Below are 26,001 nucleotides of genomic sequence, written 5' to 3' on the forward strand. Positions count from 1 at the left end.
TTAGGTGCAAAAAGGAGGTAACAGTTTTTCAGAAATGAAAATAAATATTATTGAGTCAGTTATTTCTTTACAGTAGCTAATATATAACTGGCAGTGGTAGGGTCTGGAATATTTAAATAATTGCATATTTCTCTCTTTTTTTGTATCCTGAAAGGTTTGTTGATGTCTGCCATCACAGTTATCATTCTAGTATTATATTTTGTAATTGATACCTTCTGGGTTCAGAAGAAACCTTGGCTTGCTGAATGCACACCGATTTACATACAATATTTTGTGAAGTTCTTCATTATTGGGGTTACAGTTTTAGTGGTTGCAGTGCCAGAAGGTCTTCCACTTGCAGTCACTATCTCACTGGCTTATTCAGTCAAGGTTAGTACAAAATAGTTAGTTGATGTATTATGTTTAAAACTTCAGCTGGTTTGGAAAATGCACATCCAGTTTCTCTTTTCTGGTTCTGAAAATGGAGGATCTCTGTAAGTGTACATTGTTTTCTTTAGAAATGCAGTTACTGATTGTACCTGCCCTTAGCTGAATATCTCTTTTCATAGAGACCTTATACATGTGGAAGGCATCCTTGATACAGTATTAAGCACAACTCTGCTAGGCCAAGTTCTAACCTAAATTTCATTATGTTATAGTTTATGGTCATGTCACATCACCTCCTCTTTCCTACCTGTAAAATTAAGGTAAGGATGTTTGTTGTTCTCCTGTGGCACAAAAGCAAAGAGGGTTCAGTAAGGTTCAACTTTTTGAGGCCTTCTTTCTTTCACTCATCCATTCCCATAATTGCCCCACAATCTGGTCTTCATATTTGTAGGCAGATTGATGTTTCCAAAAAATAATTCAGCTTTTATCATTTCCTTATGTAAAACCATAGGACTCTTTACTGTGGTCAATATGGCCCTTGCTGACTTAGTGCTCATATGTTCAGCTCTCCCTCCGGCCCAGCCTTTCTGCTGGCTTTCAAACAGTCCAACTGTGATCTGGTTTTACAGGTTTAAAAAAAAAGAAAAAAGAATGCTGCTCTCATAAATTTTGAAATGTTAATTAGCAGTTCTCCTTAAATAACATTGTTAACAGTGAGAAATATAAAGTAATTAGTCATAGTTTCTGCTCTAGCACTCTTGTCTTCAACTATTCCAAAGGGTTTTACAGTAGATAGGCCGGACAAGATAAGAATGTTTTTTGCTTATTGTTTTGAGTTTATTTTCAAAGTGATGGTAAAGTACAACATAATCATTTATTTGTCCTTTTAAAAATATTTTTAAATAATTAGAAATAATTGAAGTAAATACAAGTTTTAGGCACATTGATTAGTCATTGTCAATACTATAATTAGTTCATTTTGAGTAGTCATTAATGATATTAATTTTTCAATTGATGAGAAAGATATAAGTAGATTGATTTGTATCGTTGAATAGAAAATGAATGAGAGCATTTTAAACATTTTAAGTGAATGTTTTTAAGCCTTTGTTAAATGTTTAGCCCTGATGTTACCAATTACTGTTCTTTTTACATTATAATCTTCATGGATCTTCTTTTAGTGTTTTGCAAAATTAAACACTAATTGGGAAGAACACATTTCTCTTCCCCATATTTATTTCTTCACCAAACTGATTTTCTGTAGCATCTTGCATGTTGATAGTCACAAGGGGGGGAAAAACAACTTTGTAAAAGAACTCTGTTTAGTTTTTAACCCATTCTACATGTGTTGAAAGCTAATCATAAAGTATATTTAAATGCTCTTTGAAACAGTCATGAAAACTTTTGGCTTCTTGGTTTCTTTTCTAGTTGTAAATGAGAGAAAGTGATGAGACACATTTTGATCCTTAGTATAAAAATATCAAATCTTCCAGCATATGGAATAGATAAAAATGATCCAGTTGTGGTTTTGATATATTAACTTAGTCTATCAAGTTGGAGAAAAAAAGAAAGAAAGAAGCAACTGCATACTCATAAGCTCTTTGTTTATCTTAATGAATTAACTTTTTCCTTGGTGATTGATTGATACAGCAGTCTTTTATTTTAAACTTTAAATAAGGAGACTTCATCCATATTATCTTAGAGTACTCTGAAAACCACTGTACCTGTACATATTGTCATTGCTTTTATAATGTGAAGATATTTTCCTGAGCTTGTTGGAGGTGCATAGTCACTGTGAGTTGCATATAGGTATGGGTATCCATATTCATTTATTAGATTATATTATGCACAGAAAAGTGAAACCATGAGAATCTAGTAGTTTATTTGAATAGGTCAAATGAACTAATATTCTTCCAGTATTAAATTGGTACTCTTTACAATGTGTTTATGTAAGGCAGAGAGTTTTAATGCTGATTTTGTCATTTTACTATAATGATATGATAGGTTTTGTATGTAGTTTAACTCTTGTTGTTTTTTTTTTTTTTTTTTTTTTTTTTTTTTTGTCACTGTAGAAAATGATGAAAGATAATAACTTAGTAAGGCATCTGGATGCGTGTGAAACCATGGGAAATGCTACAGCCATTTGTTCAGATAAAACAGGAACATTGACAATGAACAGAATGACAGTTGTTCAAGCTTATATAAATGAAAAACATTATAAAAAGGTTCCTGAACCAGAAGCTATTCCACCAAATATTTTGTCCTATCTTGTAACAGGAATTTCAGTCAATTGTGCTTATACATCAAAAATATTGGTAAGGTTTCTTTAATAATTAATATATATATATGAACATTAATTCTTAAATCTGTAATGATTAGACTGCATGTAATCTTTCAGATCTATAATTTGAACTGCATAGTGTTAGGTTTTTAAAAGACATCCTTATAATAATATATGTTTCTTTTGATATAGTTTGTAATATAAGTAAGATTTGTTAATCAACATACACATTCTATTTACTTATGTGTTTTTTCTTTTTCTTTCATTCTTTCTTTTTTTTCTTGGTACCAGGGAGTATTTAGAAATCTCAAGTCTTAGAATCAGAACACCAGAACACGTTCCTAATTTTAAATTCTTATTAAGCTCATTTGAGGAAAGACCAGATTGTAGAAAGTCAGCTGTCAGTTTTCAGAGATAATTTTGAAGACAAATTTCAATTGAAAATGACATGTTTTTTATAAATGCCTGCAATATGCCCTGTTTCTCAGTAGTCCCTATCTTTAAAATTGTCTGTAGACTTACAGCCAATAAAGTTATAGGCTTGTGCCACCTTGGAATAAAATATTTTCAACTTTGCAGATTCCAAACATTTATTACAGAAAGCATAAAGTTTATGTTCAACTTCATATATACTAATGATTTGTATATATAAACCGTAAACAAAATAATATTACAAATGGTTTATATTGTGAAAAGTGACTTGAATTGGATGAGTGGACTGGAAAGTTACGGGATCTTGGTTCTGAATCCCTTTTTGTCTTTTACTAGCTGAAAGTCTGAGCTTTTGCTTTAATTATTTAAAAAAAGATAATCACATCTGCCTTTAATATCGTTGTGGTGATTATATAAGGAAATGTTTGTGAGGGTATTATGGGGGAAAAAATAAACTTCTTAATGCACTTAAGGCAATAGTACCTTATTTTAAGATGTAAAAATCGGTAATGTAGATTTTACTTTGAATTATTAAGTAAAAGTCAATTAAAACAGGAAGAGAAAAAGGAGTTATAATTAATTCCCATTGTGCATCAAGAAACAACTATAAACTACATATTTATTTTGTTTAATTCTTGGGTCACGAGTGCTCCTGTTTTACAGATGCTGAAGCCAAGGACCAGAAATCGCGTAACTTGCCAGAAGTTTACTTAGCTAGTGCCTAGCAATTGGAACTCATGTCATTCTGTCTTACTTCAAGCTCCTTTCTACCTTGCCATTCTATGTTGTTTTAAATATTGATATTAACAGACATTTCAATATAATTTTGCTTTAGAATGTCACATTCTATTTTACACTATAAATTTAAGTTTTCATAGGGAAATACAATGACACTAGCTTCTAATCCTTTTTCTCTTAAAGCCACCAGAGAAAGAGGGTGGATTACCTCGTCATGTTGGTAATAAAACTGAATGTGCCTTGTTGGGACTTCTCTTGGATTTAAAACGGGATTATCAGGATGTTCGAAATGAAATACCAGAAGAAGCACTGTACAAAGTCTATACCTTCAATTCTGTCAGGAAGTCCATGAGTACTGTCCTGAAAAATTCAGATGGAAGTTTTCGAATATTCAGCAAGGGTGCATCTGAGATAATTCTGAAAAAGTAAGTAAAATGCTTAGCTGAATAAGCTTCTGCCTATCCATGCTTTATAGAAAACCTTCTCTGTTGTTTTTCTTATGGTTTTCTTTTTGTGAGTATCAGGCACTTGATGGAATCTTAGAGCCCTTTAGAGTACTTTATGTTATCTAGATACTTACACTATGGTGTTCTGCCATTTTCACACTCTAGTTTCTCTTATTTCTTACTATTTTGCTGTAGGGAAATTAAGCCTATTGTGTTCAGTCTGGTAAATTTAATGAAGGAAACTTCAATGTTTGGTCTTAGGCATGTTGATTCTATTGTTTTATAAGATCATGAAAATTTCCCTTTTATATCACAGTGACCTTTATCTTTTATTGTTGCAATGTCATATTTAAATATCTCATTCATTTTGTGTAGTAATCTTGTTTCTTACTGTTCTTTTACAGACCAGAAGCTTTCATTTTGACATTTCATATTTTCTTATAATTTCCCTAATGTTTATCTATTACTACAGGTGTTGAAATTAATTTTGGCTTCTTATATTCCAATAGAGACTGTTTAAAAAAATTTTTTTTTTTGAAAATTGCAATTCATTTGAATTCACAGCATTTAAAATATTGCTACTTCTAATTTGCTTGTATGTGGGTTATAATCTACTGTTATCTTAGTAAACACTTGACAGATTGTAGTCTAAAGAGTCTGAAAAAAGTATATAAATAAATAACTGAAAGAACGATATATGATAAATGAATGAAAATTTCAGGATGAGAGATGTGGCATTTAAGATAGGTTTTGGTGTGAAGTAACAACATCTAGGTAAAGGAAGCCACAGCAGAGGAAAGACAATGAGAATATGCCAATGATATTAAGGGAATGCCTAGCCGTGTAGCTCAGCAGAAGAGTGAGATGGTCTTTTGGCACACTGACCACACGAAGCTTTGTTCCCTCCATGGTATGCTTGGTTATTCGATTTCAGTGTGAAGGGTTAGAAATCTCATTCCTAGCTTGCTTAGTAGTAGATAAATGGTAAAGGAGGGATTTTTAAATCAGAACTAACCAGATTTTGATCCTTCCTTTACAACTAATTAGCTTTGGAATCTAGGTCAGATTTTCCTCTTACCTTCCACTTTCCTATATTGGAAAAAGGGAATGATGACCACCAACTCTGTGACAGTGAAGTAAAATAATACAAATAAAATGTCTGTTGGGGAGCATAATGTATAGTGAGTGTACACTATAAAAGTTCCCACAGCAATGTTTACATTTTATTAGAGACTTATATGTTAGGCTGAGCAGTTAAAACTTAATTAGGCCAGATAGTGCAACTGAAGTTTTTTCTCATCAGATAGTAGAATCATCAAATCTGTGATTGAAAATAATTCTTCCATCAAAGGATAAGGTGGGCTGGGGGGAAAGAATGGACTGGAGACAGATACCAGTGAAGGGCTATTGGTATTGTAATAGCTCTAGCTGGAAGAGGCAAAAGAGCATAGTAGCAAGTGGAATAGAAAGGAGCAGACATTTAGACTATTCAGAAGAAAGATATATAGGACTTAAAAGCTGATATTACCTAGAGGATGAGGAAGTAAGTGAAATTTAGACTTATCTCAGAGTAGTTTGGGTAATGTTGATCCTATTACATGGGCAGTGAGGTGGTGACTTCCAGCCCTCCGTGCATTAAGCTTAAAGTATTGACATAACATCTGGGTGTGATAGAAAGTTTCAGAAAATATGGATTTGGGAAGCACCTCCATAGAAGCAGGATGAAGTGGCACCACTAAGGGAGACAGGTATAAAGAGGTGTTCTGATCTTACTATCCAATTGAAAAAAAAAAAAAAAAGATTGTACTTAATTTCACTGAAAATGAAACTATTTTGGCATTCTCATTCATTTTCTCTCTCTCGCTTGCTCGCTCTCTCTGTCTCTGTCTTTCTATTCCCCTCCCCCCTCCTCAGTGGAATGCTTATTTGCTTATTTTAACAGTAGGACTTTGTTTTCTTTTATGGTTAAAACAATATAGGTGAAGAAACAGCCTCTCAGGTAAGGGGTTGAATGAACTTGGCCTTTTACCTTAAAAGAAGAAATTATTTTATTTTTGTGTTAAATAAAAGTAATGTCTAATTTTGTACCAAAATGGCCAAGTGTATAGTTTATTCTATTTTGCAAGTCAGAATTTGTGAAAACTTAACCAGAATAGTTTCTAAAAGAGCTTTAAAGAATGTAGTAACTGATAAAGTAGAGAACTATGCAGGTTTAGAACTGTTTTAAAAAGGGAAAAGTAAATATGACTTGAGTCTATAAAATGCAACATTTGTAATTCCCTAAATTCCAGATATCAGATCCCATGATTTCTCGCCCTTCCAGTTCACTTAAATGGCATTAACCATTATTTTTGTTAATTATTGATGTTTGGATTCAACATTTCCTTTTAGGTGTTTCAAAATCTTGAGTGCTAATGGTGAGGCAAAAGTATTCAGACCAAGGGATCGTGATGATATTGTAAAAACTGTGATTGAACCGATGGCATCAGAAGGCTTGAGAACCATATGTCTTGCATTCAGAGATTTTCCAGCAGGAGAACCAGAACCAGAGTGGGATAATGAAAATGATATTGTCACCGGCCTTACATGCATTGCTGTTGTGGGCATTGAAGATCCTGTGAGACCTGAGGTGGTGAAACATTCTGTGCTCTGCATGTGCAGAATATTTTTAACTATAGAGACTCAAGGCACTAAGTGTAACCAGCTTTCTAGTAAAATTTGATGTTTATGATTTTATTTTTTCTATGTGAACCCAAGATGAGTGAAATAATAGTGCTTATGATGATATGATATCCTTTTTATGGTGTATAATTAGACAGCTTCTTTCTGGGATCCTGTGTATTTATAGCACCATAACCTAGCGCAGTGCTTTGAACTGAGTAGGTTTTTCAATTGGCACTTGTCTTAAATTAATGATTGATGTCCTTAAGTGATTTGTTCTCACAATCTCTGGACCACCATTGTCCAGTAGAATTTTCTATGATGATAGAAATATTTTATCTGTATGTTGCTCAAGGTAGTAGCTACTGGCTACCTGTGATGATTGAGTTCTTGAAGTATGGCTAGCACAACTGAAAAAAACTGAATTTTTTATTGAAATTTAAACATCTGGATAGTGGCTTCTGTATTAGATGGCATGCATCTCTAGATTTTGCTTTTTTCCTTTAAGTCACTTAAAAGTTTATAGAACATAAACTAGGTTTATAAACCTAGGCATTAGCAACATTAGAAGTTTAGAAATGTGATCCCTAGCCTCAAAGAAGTCACTGTCTTGAATGAGGGTGGACAGACATGTTCTGACTGAGGCTGTTTGTACATGGCTGGGTACATACAGAGCCTGTTGTATGAGCAGAGAATGTGACCTCTCAACCTAGTCTATTGAGGTCTCCCTGTGTGCCTAGTACTATAGCAAGTGTTTTACATGTATTATTTCATTTAGTATTCACCTCTATGTGGTGTATTATTACTCTCATTGACAGATAAAACAGTTGGGATTTATAGAGCTCTAAATCATTGACACGGTATTTTCAAATCCCAACTTTGTCTAAAATATGTGCTTAAAAGAACACTAAACTCTGTTACCCACTGGAGGGGTTAGGTAAGATTTCCTAGAGATTAATTACCTGATTTGAGTCTTAAAGGATCAGGAGACATTAGCTAAACCAAGAGAGAGCAGTAAGTACATTCAAATAAATAAGCAACACAAGTAAAAGCACTAGTGCAAAAACTGCTTTTGTCCAGTAACTGCCAACTAATTGATTCAAATCTTAATGTATAGTGGCAGGCACTGTTTTAGGTACTGTAAGTACTTCAGTGAACAAAGTAGTCATGAAATTTATATTCTGGAGAAAGAAGACAACCAAATAGGTAGAATGATTATATATAAGCCAAGGGAGAGATTTAGGATGAAAAAAAAAAAAAAAAGACAAAACAAAACTAAGAAATACCACTAAATACCTGCTTTTGTAGGCCTTACATTCTGGGTGCCAGGCGGTGGGGAGGGCTGAGGGTAAGGGTGGAAATGTGATGTAAAATAAGATGATCACAAGTGTATTAAGGGCTATAAAGGATGCACACTGGGTGATGAAATAAGGTAACTGAGAGAGACTGCATTGAGAATTTGAGTTGAGATCTGATGGCTCACAATTAACCAAGGAAATAAATAACTACAAGAGGAACATTCCAGACAAGCAGCAGAAAATGCAGGGACCTGAAGGTGAGAAAAAGTATTGAGGGATTTTTAAAAAATAGAAAGGAGTGTGGCTGGCAGAGTAAAAAATGGGGAGATGAGATATCTTCAGCATTACTAGGATGTAAGTTCTGCGAATTTCATTCTAAAATTCAAGTTCAAGTTGGGAAGTAACATGACATATATTGTTAAAATACTGTATAAGAAAGAGATTATTGCACCTCTTTGAATTGTATTGTTGAATACTGTATAAGAAAGAGATTAAAGAGAAGTAGAAGCAGAGGAAAGCCATTAAGATTATTGCAGTGGTCCCAGACAATAAATGTTCATGACTTAGACTACAGTTGTGACAGAAAAGATGAAAATAGAGGGATAATTTCAAAGTAAATGGAGGTGGTCCAGTAGGAATGAATATACTGCATTTGTGTATGATATTTTCAATATCATTGAAGTATATGAAATATCCAAATGTGTGTCAGGCAGGCATTTGGACGTCGGAGTCACAAAGAGGTCTAGGGTGGAATAATTATTTATAAGCTAAAAGGAATCTCCTGGGGAAAATGTGTAGCCAGAAGAGAGGCCTTAATGCCAAGGTATCAACATAACTAGAAGTCTTGATAGGGAAGAGGAGATAGGCTCTCTCTTGCAGTATTTGATGGGTGGTAGAGGGTGTTACCAGTGTTATAAGAGAATCAGAAGACACAGCCTTTTGAGAGATCAAGATAAATTCAGCTTTAGGTTTTAGAGTTTCATTCAGCTGTGTAATGTTTGGCAACTTTTGATCTCAGGAAAAACATATATAGTTTTATACATGGGCTTGTATTTAAATCTTAACCTAATATATATATATATTAAATCAGGATGTCTATAACTTTGGGAACTTTGTTATGCTCTTAGCATTTGAATTGATGGAGAATTTATTTATTTACTTATTTATTTATTTATTTATTTTAGTTGTAGTTGGGCACAATACCTTTATTTTATTTATTTTTATGTGGTGCTGAGGATCAAACCCAGGGCCTCACACTTGCTAGGCGAGCACTTGCTGAGCCACAACCCCAGCCCTATTGTTTTATTTTTTGAACATGTAAGGAACACTTTTTTTTTTCTTTCACTATCACAAAATAAGATGAGTACTTTTATATTAAAATATGACTAATATGAAACAGCTTTATTTGAGTGGTTATTCTAGGCTGTGCAGAGTGAGATACCTAATTAAAGATCCTCTTGGTGTAGAGGATCTTTAATTAGGTATCTAGAACAAATCCAGTGTTCTTGCATATGCATAGGTACTTGAATAAGATACTTAGCCTTCCTTCAGTTCCTTATCTGTAAAAGTGGAGGTAGTGTCTGAATTTTTAAATTGGAAGTATTTGGTGATTAGTAGTCAGTAAATACTAGTTTGCTTTTATTTCTTTAAACAGCTTTATTGAGATAAAATTCATATATTATACACTTTACCCCTTAAATTGTATGGCCTAATGGTTCTTAGTATGCTCAGAGTTCTGTAGCCATCACTACAATCAGTTGTAGACATTTTCATTATCCAAAAATTACACTCCCTAATTGTCAGTAGCCATTCCCCATTTTTCCCCAACCTCAGGGAAACACTTTTGTATTTTCTGGCTATGTAATTACCAGTCTGGATACTTCAAACATGTTCATCTTATCTCACTATAATTATATTTTTAACCAAGATCTCCCTTTTGCCTCTCTGCCGTAACTTCCCAAGCCCCTGTCAACCACTATTGTACTCTCTACCCTTCTTAAATACTATTTGCCCAAGACTAGTGTGTCACTCTTAATCATTGTTCCCTAGATACTTCCTAATCGGTGACTACTTAGATATGCAAATTTAAGATACATCTTACCTCCAATGAGATGTCAGGAGATCTTTTATATGCATTTATACAGCTAATGTGTTTTTTGGTTTGTTTTTCACAGTACTGGGGATTGAACTTGGAGGTGCTCTTCTACTGAACCATAGTCCCAGTCCTTATAGTTTTTATTTTGAGACAGGGTCTTGCTAAGTTGCCCACAAACTCTTTCTTTAGCCTCTCACATAGCTAGGATTAAAGGTTGCACCATTGCATCTGGCTTGGTAACCTAATGTTTTTAAAATCAAATACTGATTTTAAAAGAATTTGAGCAGCCTCTTTCCTTTAATTCATTACTCCATCACTAGGACCTAGCACAGTGCCTGGCATACAGTAAATATTAGTTTGTATGAATATATGTGATTTCCCTTCAGTGATTTGAATGATTGAGAATTGAGACAGGGTGGAAGGAATTGGGGGGGGGGGGGCAGGGGGAGAGGTACCGGAGATTGAGTTCAGGAACACTTGACCATTGAGTCACATCCCCAGCCCTATTTTGTATTTTATTTAGAGACAGGGTGTCACTGAGTTGCATAGCGCCTTACCATTGCTGAAGCTGGCTTTGAGCTTGTGATCCTAATATGTCAGCCTGAGGAACTGCTAGGATTATAATCTTTAAGCCTATACATATTTAAGTTTCTAGTAATTAAATTGCATATGTTTTTTTAAGACATTGTTCCTGTGGAACCCTGTCTAGAATTGTGCCCCCTTACCTTCCACCCACACCTTGAAGAATGCCCCAGTGATGACTGTTTCTCCAATAATATGTAATTTAGTAGCTGCATGAATACTAAGCTTTGGTTATATGCCAGACACTTCTTTGTTAAATAAATGAATTAATTGTGATGCAAAGATGTGGTAAGGGTCCTCCTTCAAGAAGCTCATTGACTTGCAGAGGACTCGACAAATGAGTATCTATAATATGATGCAATGACTTATAACAAGTCTGTAATAAGAAGACACACTTTTGTCTAGGTATGTAGACCAAGGAAGCTCCCAGAGAAGTTACATTTAAACTGGATTTAGAATAGAAATCACAAATAGGGAGTCTGCAGACCTAATTTAGTATTCTGTCAAGTTATCTTTGGATATCTGTATGTGTATAAAAATCATTAAGTATTGAGAGATTATATACAAAATTAGAATGTGTCTCCTTTCTCTTGAAATCTTAAGTTCTGTTAATGTTGAGCTCTCATTTCACCATGATAAAAATAGACTAGAATTGAGTAGCTCTTTCATTAACTTTTTTCTTGGGTTTGCCATTTTCAACATGTTTTCCTTATTGATGTTACCAGCATGGCCCTGTAGCCATTTGAATTTTTGCAATCTCAAGCCCTGGTAGGATCAGTATGGATTTTCCAATTAGAGCCAGAAAGGATGTGGTTGTTTGTTTGTTTGTTTGTTTGTTTTTAGTTTGTTGGATTGGGGGGGGGGGGTGTTTGTTTTCTGTACCAGGGATTCAAGGCACTTAACCACTGAGCCACATCCTCAGCCCTTTTTATTTTGATACCAGTCTCACTGAGTTGCTTAGGGCCTCACTGAGTTGCTTAGGGCTTCGATAAGTTCTGAAGCTGGCCTTGACCCTCCTGCCTCAGCTGGGATTACAGGTGTGTTCCACCATGCCCAGCCAGAAAGGATTTTCTAGGAAAAAGGAATGTAGTTGCACGGGCACAGAAATAATTATATAAACTGTTCATCTAACAACTTGTGTATAATAGAGAAAATTTTAGATGAATCTAGAAAAATATTCTGAGGCTTAACTGTGATACTCAGTTGTACTAAGAATTTTGTGGTATATGTGTAACAGCTGAGGAATCATGTATTTTTAAGGAAGCATATTGGTGTGTTAAAAAAAGAATAAAGTATATATGGAACAGCATAAAGGCAGTGATACCAATTTAAAAGCCATTGCAGTAACTCAGGCAGTAAGCACTGGGAACATGATACAAGGGAGGTTTGGGGAAGAATCCATAGGAGTTATATTGATCCTTAAGGGATGCATGGAAGAAGGAAAATGGAAGAGGAGGTACAGATGACTTAGGCTTCTGTAGGTAAGTTTAGAAAAGATGGTGTCTTTTTACACACTCAAATTCTGATACCCACTTTTCAGGTGGCACCGTGATTCCCTCTCAAAGTGAGATGACGGAAGGATGTAGATTTGAAATTCTTTAGCACACAAATTGTATGGGAGTAGGTGACATATTTCCTTAACAAATATGAATTGTGTGAATTGGGAAGGGAAAAACAAGACACTGTAAAGAACACCAACTCAGGTGTGATGTGGGCAGTGAAACCAGAAAGGTAGAAAGCCAACCAGAAAGGAATAGCTTTTTGGTTGTCAGGGGGAAAAGGTGCTTTTAAAAGCTTTTGGTAGATAAGTAGTGCGAACAAGTTAGGAATGATGGCAATTGAAAATGAAGCCCGAACTAAGATTGCAGTTGTAGAATAGGAAAGAAGAGATTATTGGGAATAATTCAAGAAATACTAAATATCTCAAGATGAAATTAAAATTGTCATTAGTTGTGGGATTGTACACTACCTACTATATATTGTTTAGTGTTCCCCCCACTTTGGAAATACTAATTTTCTATTGTAATGTGATTTTTTTTCCTATATAAACTAGGTACCAGATGCAATTAAAAAATGTCAGAGGGCTGGAATTACTGTACGGATGGTCACTGGTGATAATATTAATACTGCTCGGGCTATTGCTACCAAATGTGGTATTTTACATCCTGGGGAAGATTTCCTATGCCTGGAAGGTAAAGATTTTAACCGAAGAATACGAAATGAAAAGGGAGAGGTAAGGATTTTTTTTTTTAAAGTTTTTTAGTTGATTAACTTGTATATTAAGAATTTCATTCAACAAATACATATTGACTATGAAGTATATATTAGGCACTGTACATGAATAAATGCTGTCCACATCTTAAGAAGCAAAAAACTAGCATTCTAGATGAAAGGGGTGATAAAGAAATTGGTCCTAGAGGGAATGAGCATATGTTGCTATTATGCTTTATCAAAGTAGTTGCTTTGAGTCAAGACCAGTTTCCGAAGTACAATGTATGCAAGGGAGTAAAGGGAGATGGGTTTGGAAAGGCTGATGTGGATATATTTTAGGGGACTCCAAACTCAGAACTTTTCACATTAAGGAAGTTCCAGTTTTATAGACAGTGAGCAAATTTTTAAAATTTTGATCTTATGATGTATATAGTAAGAATTCTCAAACTTGAGCTTGTATCGATTGAAGTCACTACCGAGTATCTGATGAGATAAACCTGGGCCGTGCCCAAGAATTTGCATTTCTAAGAAGTTCCCAGGAGTTTCTGATGCAATTGCTCTGTACTTTTGAGAACACTGATAAATAATGGTAGATAGCTAATTTAGAATTATGGAACTAGGTTTGGACACATTTTAACTTTGATAAAATTTTATAGATTGAGCAAGAGCGAATAGACAAGATTTGGCCAAAGCTTCGAGTACTTGCAAGATCATCTCCTACTGACAAACATACTCTTGTTAAAGGTAAGTAGATTTTACAATTATTTCACAATTTCCTAATACAAAAATATGTTTTGCTTCCAAAAATAGTAATAGATAGGGAATATTAGATTGAGTCTCATATTTTACAATAAAATTTAAATACATTTCCTTTTGATATCTTATGTGAATTGTGTTTATCTTCTGATTAAAACAGGATATTGCTCCTAATGTAACCTTAGTTTCTTGAGTTGATCCTTGTTCAACATCCAAGCAGTTTCCATTTCTGTGTTTGTTTAATTATGTATTTTTAACCTTGAGACTATAAAACTGACCAGTCAGGATAGTCAGGATATTCTGCCAAATCACCTTATTAATTAAAGAAAATGTTTTTACAGCACAAATATTTACTTTTATTTAAGGTATAATCGACAGCACTGTCTCAGAACAACGCCAAGTTGTAGCTGTAACTGGTGATGGTACAAATGATGGCCCAGCATTAAAGAAAGCAGATGTTGGATTTGCAATGGTAGGAATTAACTTATTCAAGTATTCAGATGTAATTTGCTAGCTGTGTTGTTTGCTTGTTTGTTGACTGTATTACTATTGATTCTAAATGCTGTCCCTCAAGATTAGTTTGAGGGATAATCGATAAACCTAAATTGATTTGTAAGTCTAATTAGTTTATACACTAGCTTTATTTGATGCCATGAAATCTGGTTAGATGATGATTTCTTTGGACAACTGAAATAATGTCATAAATTTACCTTGTACTCTGTAAGTTGTCATCTCTCATGTCATCTGAACCTTATATAGCAACCTTCTCAATCAGAACACAAGCTTAAAACAGATGTACATTTACATTAAAAATATACTTAAGGTTCTTTTAAAGAATAATAGAATGTTGTCTTTTTTATATACACATAAAATCTTTTTTGATTAAAAAAATTCTTGTTTCCCCCCATATCCTCAATTTAATTATTTTCTCTTTAGTTTTGGAAAATACTGATTGATAATCACAATTCTCAAATCCAAAACTATAAGAAAACTGAATTTTTTTTGCCCTAATTGGCTGCCTGGTCATTTTTCACATTTCATTTAAAAATTTTGTGTTTGACTTATAAAATCTATTCTGAATTGATGTAGGGCTATTATTTGTCCCGTTAGCATGAATATATATAGCCATTGTAGAAATTTTAATGTGTTAATGTTGCTTAACTCTTTGGGAAATTTTGTGATATGAGATATGTGCCTTATTATCTAGCATATGGGACACTTTGAATTCTGAAACAAAATCTGGCCCTAAAGTTTTAGATGAGAGAATGTTTGTGTGCACCACTATGTTTACATGATTTGTCCCTCTGATATTTTTTTTGCTAAAATAGAGATTTAGAAGGAGACTTACCACCCTGGCAGCCTTTCAACAGGTGTGAGAGAGATGGTAAAAGGAAATTATATTGGTAAATTTTCTTCAACCAAAAAAGATTGCATCCAGAGATCCTTACCCTGCCATGTCCCAAATTCATAGGCAGCTGCTTTGGAATGATCTTTTGAAGACTTGTGAAGAGTCACTGAAGAAGAAATAATTAGGTGCTCTGTCTTGTACTCCAGGCAAACAGGATCACTAACTACAGCAGTTGGGCATTGAGCCATTGAGTAGTATTCTTATTGCTGCTTTTATCTGACAGTGACCAGAAAACTACATTATGTAGGATGCATTTTAACGAAAAAAGAAAGAAAAAAGCTTTCTTTCCAAAACTTGAGTATGTGACAGATAGCCTGGGTTTTAATAAATGTGGATAAATACAGTAATGCAAACAAAAGTATAGCACAATGACTGGTCTGTTTCTGTTTTTAAGCTCTGAAGGTTTTAGATTCAAATTTACCACTTTTTTTTTAATGATAATTCATCAAAAGTCTAAATTTATCTCCAAAATAAAGAGGAAAGAGTAAGTGCTTAGCAGCTCAGACTTGAAACCACTCTTTCCTACTTAGAGACATCCCTATTTTACCTCTTGACATGTTTAATCTGGCATTGCAGAGGGAATGGCAAATTGCCTATCACATGGATTTGGGAAAGGCCTCTGAGGATCAAACTGCCTTTTTAAAATTTTACTAACACTAATACAGAAAAGTGCCTAAATCATAAGAATACAACTGAACACAAGTGAACATACCTGTTCTATATAGGCAAGAAATAGAATGGTACCTATATCCCAGACACTCCAGTCAACTCTATCTCTCTGCAGAGATAACCAGTGTCCTTAAGATCATTATTTTTGCCTGTTTTTGAATGTTGTACAGAATGATCGGAGTTCATCATCTTTTATTTAGCACTATGTCTCTAGAATTTATCTACGTATTTAGCTGTAGTTCATCTTTATTAATATGCAGTATATTAACATATCCCTTTCTGCTGTTGACAACGTTGTTACTATTAGAAGTTGAGTGCTTCTTCAGTAGATACTTAAAGAGATTTTCTATTTTCATCCCTGCCTTTACCCCTACAAGTGCAACCTGGTACTTCCTGAGCCTGATAGAAAGATTTCATACTATCAGAAATAGGACTGCTTTTCTGCTGTCCCTACCATTGGCTTCAGATTCAGCTTTCTTGAGTCTGCTGAGTTATTTACCATTTGTTTATCCATTTTCAGTCTGTAAGGTGTTTTTTTTTTTAATATTTTATTAGTTGCTGATGAACCTTTATTTTCTTTATTTATATTTGGTGCTGAGAATCAAACCCAGTGCCTCACACATGCTAGACAGGCACTGTACCACTGAGCCACAATTCCAGCCCTCCAGTCTGTAAGAGTTTTGAATTTTATTTTCCATACTTCCCTCTTTGTTTGATTTCTGCTAAGCCAGACATCTATAATACCTTCTTCTAGCCTGACTCTTAAGTCACTGTTAAGTATAATGGCAAATTTTTATTTATTTTATACTACTCATTTGAGTATATAAGAATTATATTCTAAACAATTAGTCTAATAGATTTTTTTTTTCTTATACAGGGGATTGCTGGAACTGACGTAGCTAAAGAAGCATCTGATATTATTCTCACAGATGACAACTTTACAAGCATTGTTAAGGCAGTTATGTGGGGACGAAATGTCTATGACAGCATCTCAAAATTCCTTCAGTTCCAACTTACTGTTAATGTAGTAGCAGTCATTGTTGCTTTCACGGGAGCTTGTATTACTCAAGTAGGTGATGATTTATTTATTAAAACTTGCTTATTTTAAAGCAAAAAAACTTTTTTAAAGTACTTAAGTATTTAAATAAGCTGAAACTTAATATTTAGGTTAATTATCATAAAAAATGTAATCCTATTCTGTTCCTTAAGTTTTTAAATCCTAAAGGCTTCCTGAGAATTTCTGAGTCCCTAAACAGTTGTGAATGTCTATTAGGAAACATATCTTTTCTAGGATTCACCGCTTAAGGCTGTACAGATGCTGTGGGTAAACCTCATAATGGATACACTTGCTTCCTTGGCTCTGGCAACGGAACCACCCACTGAATCCCTCTTGCTTCGGAAACCTTATGGTAGAAATAAGCCTCTCATCTCACGCACAATGATGAAGAATATTTTGGGTCATGCATTCTATCAACTTGTAGTAGTTTTTACACTCTTATTTGCTGGTAAGGATTCAGTGTCTTAATTAAGCTTCAGTTAATTTTTTCGAATCCATGTTAATAACATTCAACATGTTTTAGTGTTAAAAATTTTTGAGTCTGAGTTCTGTTCCTGACTCCCTATTTATCTTTAATTTCTCATCAGGGAGTGCTTGGTAAATTTTGGGAGGTAGTGTGATGCGGGGTAGGGAGGGACAAAGAATCTTCATCATCATTATCCTGGCTTTGCCACTTATGTGTCTGAACTTGGCATGTCAACATAGTTTTGGGGCTTCAGTGTCCTCATCTATAAAACAGAATAGTTGTCATTCCAGGTCAAATAAAAAGTCTGGCTAGTTTTTATTATTGCATAATTCCTTGACATGTTATGATTTTGTATGGTAATTACAAAAAATTTTTTCATTCTTTCAGGAGAAAAGTTTTTTGATATTGATAGTGGAAGAAATGCTCCTTTGCATGCTCCACCTTCGGAACATTATACTATTGTTTTTAATACCTTTGTGCTGATGCAACTTTTCAATGAAATAAATGCCCGGAAAATTCATGGTGAAAGAAATGTGTTTGAAGGAATCTTTAATAATGCCATCTTCTGCACGATTGTTTTAGGCACTTTTGTGGTACAGGTGGGTAATTAGAAAAGATGGTTTCAAAACTGATTATTACATGGGAGATAGTCAGCAAACAGGTACCTTGTTGTAGAACATAATTTCAGATGTGTGTGTGGGTCTTCTATATATTGCCTTGATGATGCCTGTAGTTTTCGTGTTTATCTAAGATGTACAATAAAATGTGGAAACTTGGTCCCTTGTTCTTAGAAGTCAGAGTCACAACTGACTAGATAAATTATTTTATTTTTTCCAACTCTCAAATGAAAAAGTCCCCAGCATCTTAATATCCTCCTTTTTACATCCCTTATTATATTAAAAAAAATTTTAAAAATTAAGAACACTGTATAAAAGTAAATGTTGGTCTTTTTCACATTATTGTCTTGGTTTACAAAAGAAAATTATTTCAGTTTTATCTCTGAAAATCTAGACTTTACTGTCAAAATCCTTATAATCTTATTGAGTGGACTACTAACAAAACTTGGGACACTATCTTTGTAAGTGTTCAAATAATCTTGACTTTAAAATATGGTGGAATTAACAGAATGGAATTTTACTATTTTCAAGAAATTTTCAATGTTAACTACTGTTATCTACTGAAATTATTCTTTTTAATTTCAATATTTGACATCTGCTTAATTGCCAAGGAAAAGCTTGTCAGACTCACAGAAGAGCGAATATTTTGTTACTTGATCTTTAATGTTCCCGTATACATTACTTTAGGACATTTAGAATAAGGAGAAAAGAATTATGAATTTTATTTATGTGTATTTACGGACTTTACTTTGAAAGGAGAGTAGATGTCTAAGGGTATACCACTTTGGCTGGCCCATGTTTCATACAACTTTACAAGTTGCTTTTCTTCTCTACAGTCCATTTATATTTATCCTAACATTAGTTAACCAGAAATGAAACAACTCTGTAGAAGGAAAAAATGGGGTTGAATGTTTTGTCAGCTTTTCTGTAGTTCTTTTTCACAAAAATATTTACCATCTTTTGTAAAAGCCATAAATTATTCAAAGAAGTGGATAAAATACAAGGAAATGTTGTTACTTGTTGTTATATTAGAAACATTATAAAGTTATACTTCTTAACCATGAGAATTTTAATTTTTAGAAGTGTAATTTAAGCGTGAAAAAAGAATGCATTTGAAATTTGGGCAGAGGTTTTTTTTCAGTTGTTTTATTTACAGATGTGACTATTTTAATAATGGTTGTTCACCTTGTGTTTTAGAGGATATAAAGTTGTTTTTTTTTTAAGAATGTGGACTTTAAAATTTAAAAGATTTAAATAAACTTAACTCTTTGATTATTCCTTCAGATAATAATTGTGCAGTTTGGTGGAAAACCTTTCAGTTGTTCAGAACTTTCAGTAGAACAGTGGCTATGGTCAATATTCCTAGGAATGGGGACATTACTCTGGGGCCAGGTAAAAATTTCATTTTTCATTAAAATTGAATTGTTTCTTTTTTTTAAAATTTTTTACTGTATATTTTCTTTAATCAGTTTTGCTAATTGATTCTAAATAGTGACCATTTGGGTCAAAAAAAGGAATTCTGGGGAGAAAAAAAGAAAAGGAATTTAGGGGGTTTTGGGGGTTTTTTGTATTTGTTCCAGTACATCACTGTTGTTTATCATGCCTATTGTTTATTATGTTTATTTTTAGCTTCTTTAGAACAAGTTTTTCAGTAGTTATTAAAGATAATGTATTTATAACTGGTTAGGATGCTTATATCTGTATCTTTTACTCTATCACCTATTTTTACATTTTCAGGTTAAAATTTTTACACAAATGTGAAAATAAAATATACTTACTTCATTATTTTTGCTGTGTAATTTATTCTAGGATGTTGCATTGGAAAACTTGGGGTTTAATTTAGAGAACATTTCCATAAAAATTATGATATCTGGACAGTAAGGCTACAAAATGTCATTTTAGAGTATTTTAATTGAATAACCTTAACAGTATATTTATAAAATACTAATTCCTGAAAAATGAGATAAACCTCATCTTTATTATTTTCAACTTCCTTGCAAATGCATGTCATTATTTTTAAAGATGAGTAGTAATACTCTGTAATTGTCCACTGTAACCCATTATCATTAGTATAAAACTAGCTGATAGAGAGTCTATACTATCATTTTCATAAATTCAGGTTAGCAAATTATGATATATAACTTATATAAAGCTCATTTTATTGTCATTATGTAAGTCAAACCAAACTTTCAGGTTTTCCTTAAACTTTGCTCAGTCTTGTTTCTTTTATCTAATCTTGCTCTTGTGTTTTAGATTTTGAGTTTTTTTTATACATTTTGAAGACCTCATTATTAGAGATCTTCTTTTAAATGGAATCCTTGCTTGTTCCACATTTCTTTCTTGATTTACCATTCTAATTATTTCATAGTATTCTTTGCTAGGCAGAATAAAACCCACAAATTCCAAAGTTCTGGCCAAATTCAGGAAGTAGAAATGCAATACAGTATACATACCCAGCAGGATTAAAATGATCTTGTCTGTTGATTTTAAGTGCATGATGGTAGAAAGAACACTGATTTTGGTGGCCAGGAGACCTGGAGTCTTAGCACTCCATGAGCAAGTTACTTCAAGTATCTTTGAGCCTGTTTCACCTCAGTAAAATGAGTTGGTTCTGTATGACTCAATGCTTGTTTCTCTCTGATAAACTTTCACTAGGAATGGTTCTTTACACTTACAAGCTAATACATACTCGGTGTTTTTATATCCTTTATGTTTTCTTAGGCATCTGTTTCTATTTGGTGTCATTATAGTGTTAACTTCATTATCAGTGTTAATTTATTTTTAAATAGTTGCATTTTACATAAAAATAAATACACTTATTAAAACTGTTTTTAGTATAACTGATGACTTTCTAATTTCTAATATGTTTTCCTCATGAATTTTTATAGCACTCATGAAACATAAGCTTGTTTTACATCCAGTAAGACCACCTGCATTTTCCTTTTATTTGGAGTGAATATAGTTAATAGGAATTTAAGTAAACATATGTATATTAGAGCATGATTATATAATATACTGTTGTAAATATTCAAGTCAATGTATAAAAAAATGTAATCAGGTGAATTCCTATTCAGGAAAACTTTTGTACTTCAAACTTAAATCTTTTGTGTAACTAAAAGAAGACTATTCTTTGTTCTGGGAGAGAAAGTCTGATCAACAGGATCTCATTGCTTCCTTGGTGAAGATAGGTGGATACTCTTGCAATTTTTATAACCTTTTGTATAAAGTTGCTCATTTTAACTGTACTCAATATGATACATTTCTAAGTTCTTTCCCCTGTGTTGTAGCTTATTTCAACAATTCCAACTAGTCGTTTAAAATTCCTAAAAGAAGCTGGTCATGGAACACAAAAGGAAGAAATACCTGAGGAGGAATTAGCAGAGGACGTTGAAGAGATTGATCACGCTGAAAGGGAGTTGCGGCGTGGCCAGATCTTGTGGTTTAGAGGTCTGAACAGAATCCAGACACAGGTATGGGCCTGGAAGAGAGGTAGGAGAGGTGATGGGAGAAGGGCTTTCTGACCTGGGGAGGAGGTTCACATGTGCTCCTAAACTTTCTTTCTAGCCTTCCCAACCAACAAAATTTATTCTTTTGAAAAAATACTACTGGTGGCTGGAATGAATGAAACTTTTAACTGATTATGAAAGAATGTGTCTTATATGCCCCTAAGCTCCTTTTTTCCTAGCTTTTTTTTTTTTTTAACCACCCCCTTCATCTCAAAATGCTATTCTTGCCTATTTGCTCTGTAAAAAGTGCCTTTTTCTTTACTTTTTTATATGTTGATAGATGGAATGGTCCTTTCTCTTGTTCTCTCTCTCTCTCTTGCTGAGCAAGCTGTCACAATCTCTGATTCCTTGCAGATGGATGTAGTGAATGCTTTCCAGAGTGGAAGTTCCATTCAGGGGGCTCTAAGGCGGCAACCCTCCATCGCCAGCCAGCATCATGATGTAACAAATATTTCTACCCCTACACATGTAGTGTTTTCCTCTTCTACTGCTTCTACTACTGTGGGGTGTGAGTGTGTGTTCCTAAGTGCATGAAATTAACATTTCCTACTTCACACACCTAACGTTTCTCATTTTCTCCTTAATGTTTAAACTCATTGTTCAGGCTTTTCATAAAGCTTTCTTTTCGTAAAGTGGATTGAGACCTCAAAGTGTTGTCGTTGTTGTTGTTTTATTTCTTAGAGGGCTAGATAACAGGTGGAACAATTGCAACCAAAGATTAGCTATGAATTCTGTGAGCTTGTCTCTATGCTAACTCTTACAGTTAATATGGGGAATAAAATTATAGCTTAGAATTTGTGAAACTACTATAAATTTTTGAGTATATGCCTTTAAACGTGTTCATATGCATGGTTCCCAGAAGCATGTTATTTGAAACTGAGCTAACAGAACCAGGAAATTGCATTTGTAAAAATAAAATATGAATTTAGTATTTCAGCTTTATCTTGTCCGGTTTGGAAAGTAAATTAGTAGCCTTAGAAAAGTTCTATATAAAAAAGTATATATAGTCAATTGTTTGTCTTCTTAATTTGAACTTTGTCTATCTTACTTTGTGTTTTTTAAGAGAGAGTACCTATATAAACTTTTATGGTATTTATGGTTAGTTTGGGGTTTTTTCCCATTTGCATAATCAATTTAGTTTGACATCAAAGGTAAGAAATTTCTATTGTTTTCTAAGTAGGATAAATATATTGATTGATTATTGAACCAATATTTCAATAATATAATAATATATTCATCTTATAATGTCACTAATTGAATAACATATTTTCTGTTAGGTTTTTAGTAAATGGCAAACTACCTTTTAACCTTATATGACCCTATTGTAAATTGGGGTCTTCTGATTTCACAGTTGTTTTCAGTATATTGGAGGCAATAAAAATATATACCAAATTCCACTCATACAATTGCCAGAATTCTTAGGGTTAGACTTATATTTTGGGCAGAGACCTATCTTTTTCGTTTGGTCTCCAGCCAGAGAAAAACTAGAGGAGTCTTGGGTGAGCTGGACATAGAGTCAATCTAGGGAGAAAGCAGCACAGACTGTTTACCTATTGCCTATTAGCTTAAGTAATTTTTATTTGATATTTTTAACAATGTTGTAGAACAGGTAGAACCAGAACTGTCCCCATTTTACAGGTGTGAACACTAACTTAGAGATTAAATGACTTGCTTATAACTAATAAACATGGTATAAAACAAAAAGCAGGCAAGTTCCCTAAAAACAAACTGACCTTGTAACATTAGGATGCAACATTTACATGGACAGATAGGAGTCTTCCTTTTAAAAATTACCTACCTGAATGAAATGGCAAATGTAAATTGCCTGGCATTACACTTGTACATTGTCAGTCAGATGTAGAATTCATACTATCTTTGGCTTCTCATCATGCAGCCCTAGATGGTAAATGCCTCACAAACCTCTGTGGAAGACCTACCATATGTAAGGGCTATTTTAAAACCTCCAGAATGTGCAGTCTAGTGAGAGAACAAGCAAGAAGTTGGAAGTTCCTACATGGCAATGACCTACAGAATATTATAGCAGGATCCTTAATCTACCCTGGGAAATCAGAAAGAATTACCTGAAGGAAATGACTCCCAACTTGCTCCTTGGTAAATTTTGCTAATTGAGAAAAGCAGGCCTCTATGGCAATAGTTTAGTAATAAAAAAAAAAAAAAAATGATAAACTATAGAAAATTGATAAAGCTGAAGTCAAATATGAACATCTGTGTATCACAAGAAGCAGCCAAACTAAGGCTGTACTGAAAGACCTCCTTTCCCCAAAATCTTAAATTTGAAAAATTTTAAAGTTGAAAGATTAATACATGATTACATCTCACCTGAATTTACCACATCTTAATATGACATTTACCTTGTCTATATATTAATAATCTCTTTAGACCACTTGAAAGTGGCATATTTGACATTTCATCCCTAAATACTTTAGCATATACCTCTTAAGAAGTCTTGCAAACAATAATACTATATTATATTCAGGAAATTTAACATTGATTCCTATTACCAAATATATAGTCTATATTTAGATTTTTTCAGTTTCTGCCAAAGTATTCTTTATAGCTGTTTTGATGTATGATCCAAGAAAGGATCATCAACAACAATTTGTTATTACTCTTTAGTCTCTAGCCTGGATCTATTCCCTGCCTTTGTTTTTCATGATATGGTCCTTTTTGAAGAATCAAGGCCATTCATAAAGCGTCCTACATTCCAGATTTATGTGATTTATTTCCTACTGATTAGCTGCATGTTAAATTTTTTGACAAGTTTATCTCATGGGTGTTGGGTATTCATTTTTATTTCAGCAATATTTTGCTGAATTATTTTTAATTTATTTTCTAGTTTGGGAGGGTGTCACATGATCATAGGTATACTGTAGTGACTATAGTTCTCAGTCTGATTGTGTTCCAGGCTTTATGTTAAATATCAGATCAGTTACAAACTCTGTTTTAAGACACACATGCACACATCTGCCCCAGGCTGTTTTCTGATGCACAGCTGTATTTGAAACATCTGAGTTGTTGGACCCATCTGGTATTATATTTTAGGGAAGTAGCAATACACTTCAGAAAGTGGCAAAAGGAGGCTTGTGGCTGTTACTTCACAAGTTTTGAGATGTTTACTTCTTTATTCTATATCCTGTGTTCTCAGGACATGAGGAAGTACTCAGTGACTAGATCATATCCTGCCAGTAATTATCATTATACACTATTGCAGTAATTATATTGCTGTTCTTTTAAATTTCTTTGAAGCTTTGCCTGAGAAGCATAGTCTTTGGTGGTATAGGATACCAGCCAATATATAAAATTAATAAAGAGTATTAGTATGTTTAATGAAAAGTTTCATTTTCACTGTGCTTTTGACCTAACACTGAATAATCTTAGAAATATCTACAAACGTCAATTTTTTTTACTCTTATTTGTAGCCCTTTCTTTGCTAAATAGAAGAAATGGTAATCCATTTTAGCTTTGTCAAATATTAGACTTGAAACATCTTCACAGAGATCATCTTTTCTTCCCCCTCATTTATTAGCAGGATCTTTATAAGATCTCTAAAGAAAAATTATGTAGTTTTTCTTTATTTGTAAATTATATCATTCTGATATCCCTTTTACCATTACTGAATTCTTCTTGCTAAATCTATAACTTATCTTCCTGGAAGGGAGAAATTGAGGAGAAAAAAAAAAATTGTACTTCTAAGCAAAGGGTCATCCAACTACACCCTGTTGGTTAAATTTGTCCTGTTTCCTGTTTTTTTTTTTTTTTTTTGGGGGGGGGGGAATAAATATATATATATATATATATATATATATATATATATATATATATATATATTTTTTTTTTTTAAACATAGCCATGCCCTTTCCTTTAAAAGTATACCTATGGCAGTTTTGCACCGTAAGAGCAAAATTGAGTAATTAACAACAGAGACTTTGTAGCTTAAAAAAAAGATTCCACCCCTGTTCTGATAATTAAAACATCAGTTAGTAGAGATGAGTCTTCCTTTGAGAAAATTCAACATGTAAATTATTCAACTCTGGAAAACAGCCTAAAATTTTCTTTTCTGTTGCCCCTCCCCCAAAAAAAACCTTTATTTTATCATTGCAGTTTTTAAGTTAGTGCATATAGTAAAAATAATGATGAATACAGATTTTAGAAGTGACCATGCTGTTATAAAAAATAAGACATATTGGTTTATAATGAAATAGTTCTGTATTTTAGAGCTGTCTCCTTATATGCCATGTTTTGGGCAACAGTATTGTTAACCTTATCTGCTATCAAAAGTTAGGAGGAGGGACTGGGGTTGTGGCTCAGTAGTAGAGCACTTGCCTTGTACATGCGAGGTACTTAGCACCACATAAAAAGAAATAAATAAAGATATTATGTCCATCTGCAACTAA

At 33.5% G+C, this 26,001-nt stretch overlaps 1 protein-coding gene across 3 annotated transcripts in view; it reads left to right on the plus strand.

The window, feature by feature from the left end:
- Atp2b1 (ATPase plasma membrane Ca2+ transporting 1) overlaps positions 1-26,001 on the plus strand; it is a 105,164-nt gene that overhangs the window by 72,381 nt on the left and 6,782 nt on the right. For 2 of the 3 annotated variants that reach the window (XM_071609653.1, XM_071609654.1), the window contains exons 9-20: positions 155-369; positions 2,436-2,678; positions 3,998-4,239; positions 6,652-6,889; positions 12,950-13,129; positions 13,764-13,851; positions 14,229-14,335; positions 16,818-17,009; positions 17,232-17,445; positions 17,851-18,062; positions 19,365-19,472; positions 21,368-21,550. In XM_071609653.1, the coding sequence (XP_071465754.1) occupies positions 155-369; positions 2,436-2,678; positions 3,998-4,239; positions 6,652-6,889; positions 12,950-13,129; positions 13,764-13,851; positions 14,229-14,335; positions 16,818-17,009; positions 17,232-17,445; positions 17,851-18,062; positions 19,365-19,472; positions 21,368-21,550 (2,222 nt within the window). Of the gene's footprint in view, positions 1-154; positions 370-2,435; positions 2,679-3,997; positions 4,240-6,651; positions 6,890-12,949; positions 13,130-13,763; positions 13,852-14,228; positions 14,336-16,817; positions 17,010-17,231; positions 17,446-17,850; positions 18,063-19,364; positions 19,473-21,367; positions 21,551-21,940; positions 22,055-26,001 lie in introns of all 3 variants that reach the window. The other variant, XM_071609655.1, reaches the window with a different exon arrangement.

This window comes from Marmota flaviventris, chromosome 3 (assembly GCF_047511675.1).
Source record: "Marmota flaviventris isolate mMarFla1 chromosome 3, mMarFla1.hap1, whole genome shotgun sequence".
NCBI lineage: Eukaryota > Metazoa > Chordata > Mammalia > Rodentia > Sciuridae > Marmota > Marmota flaviventris.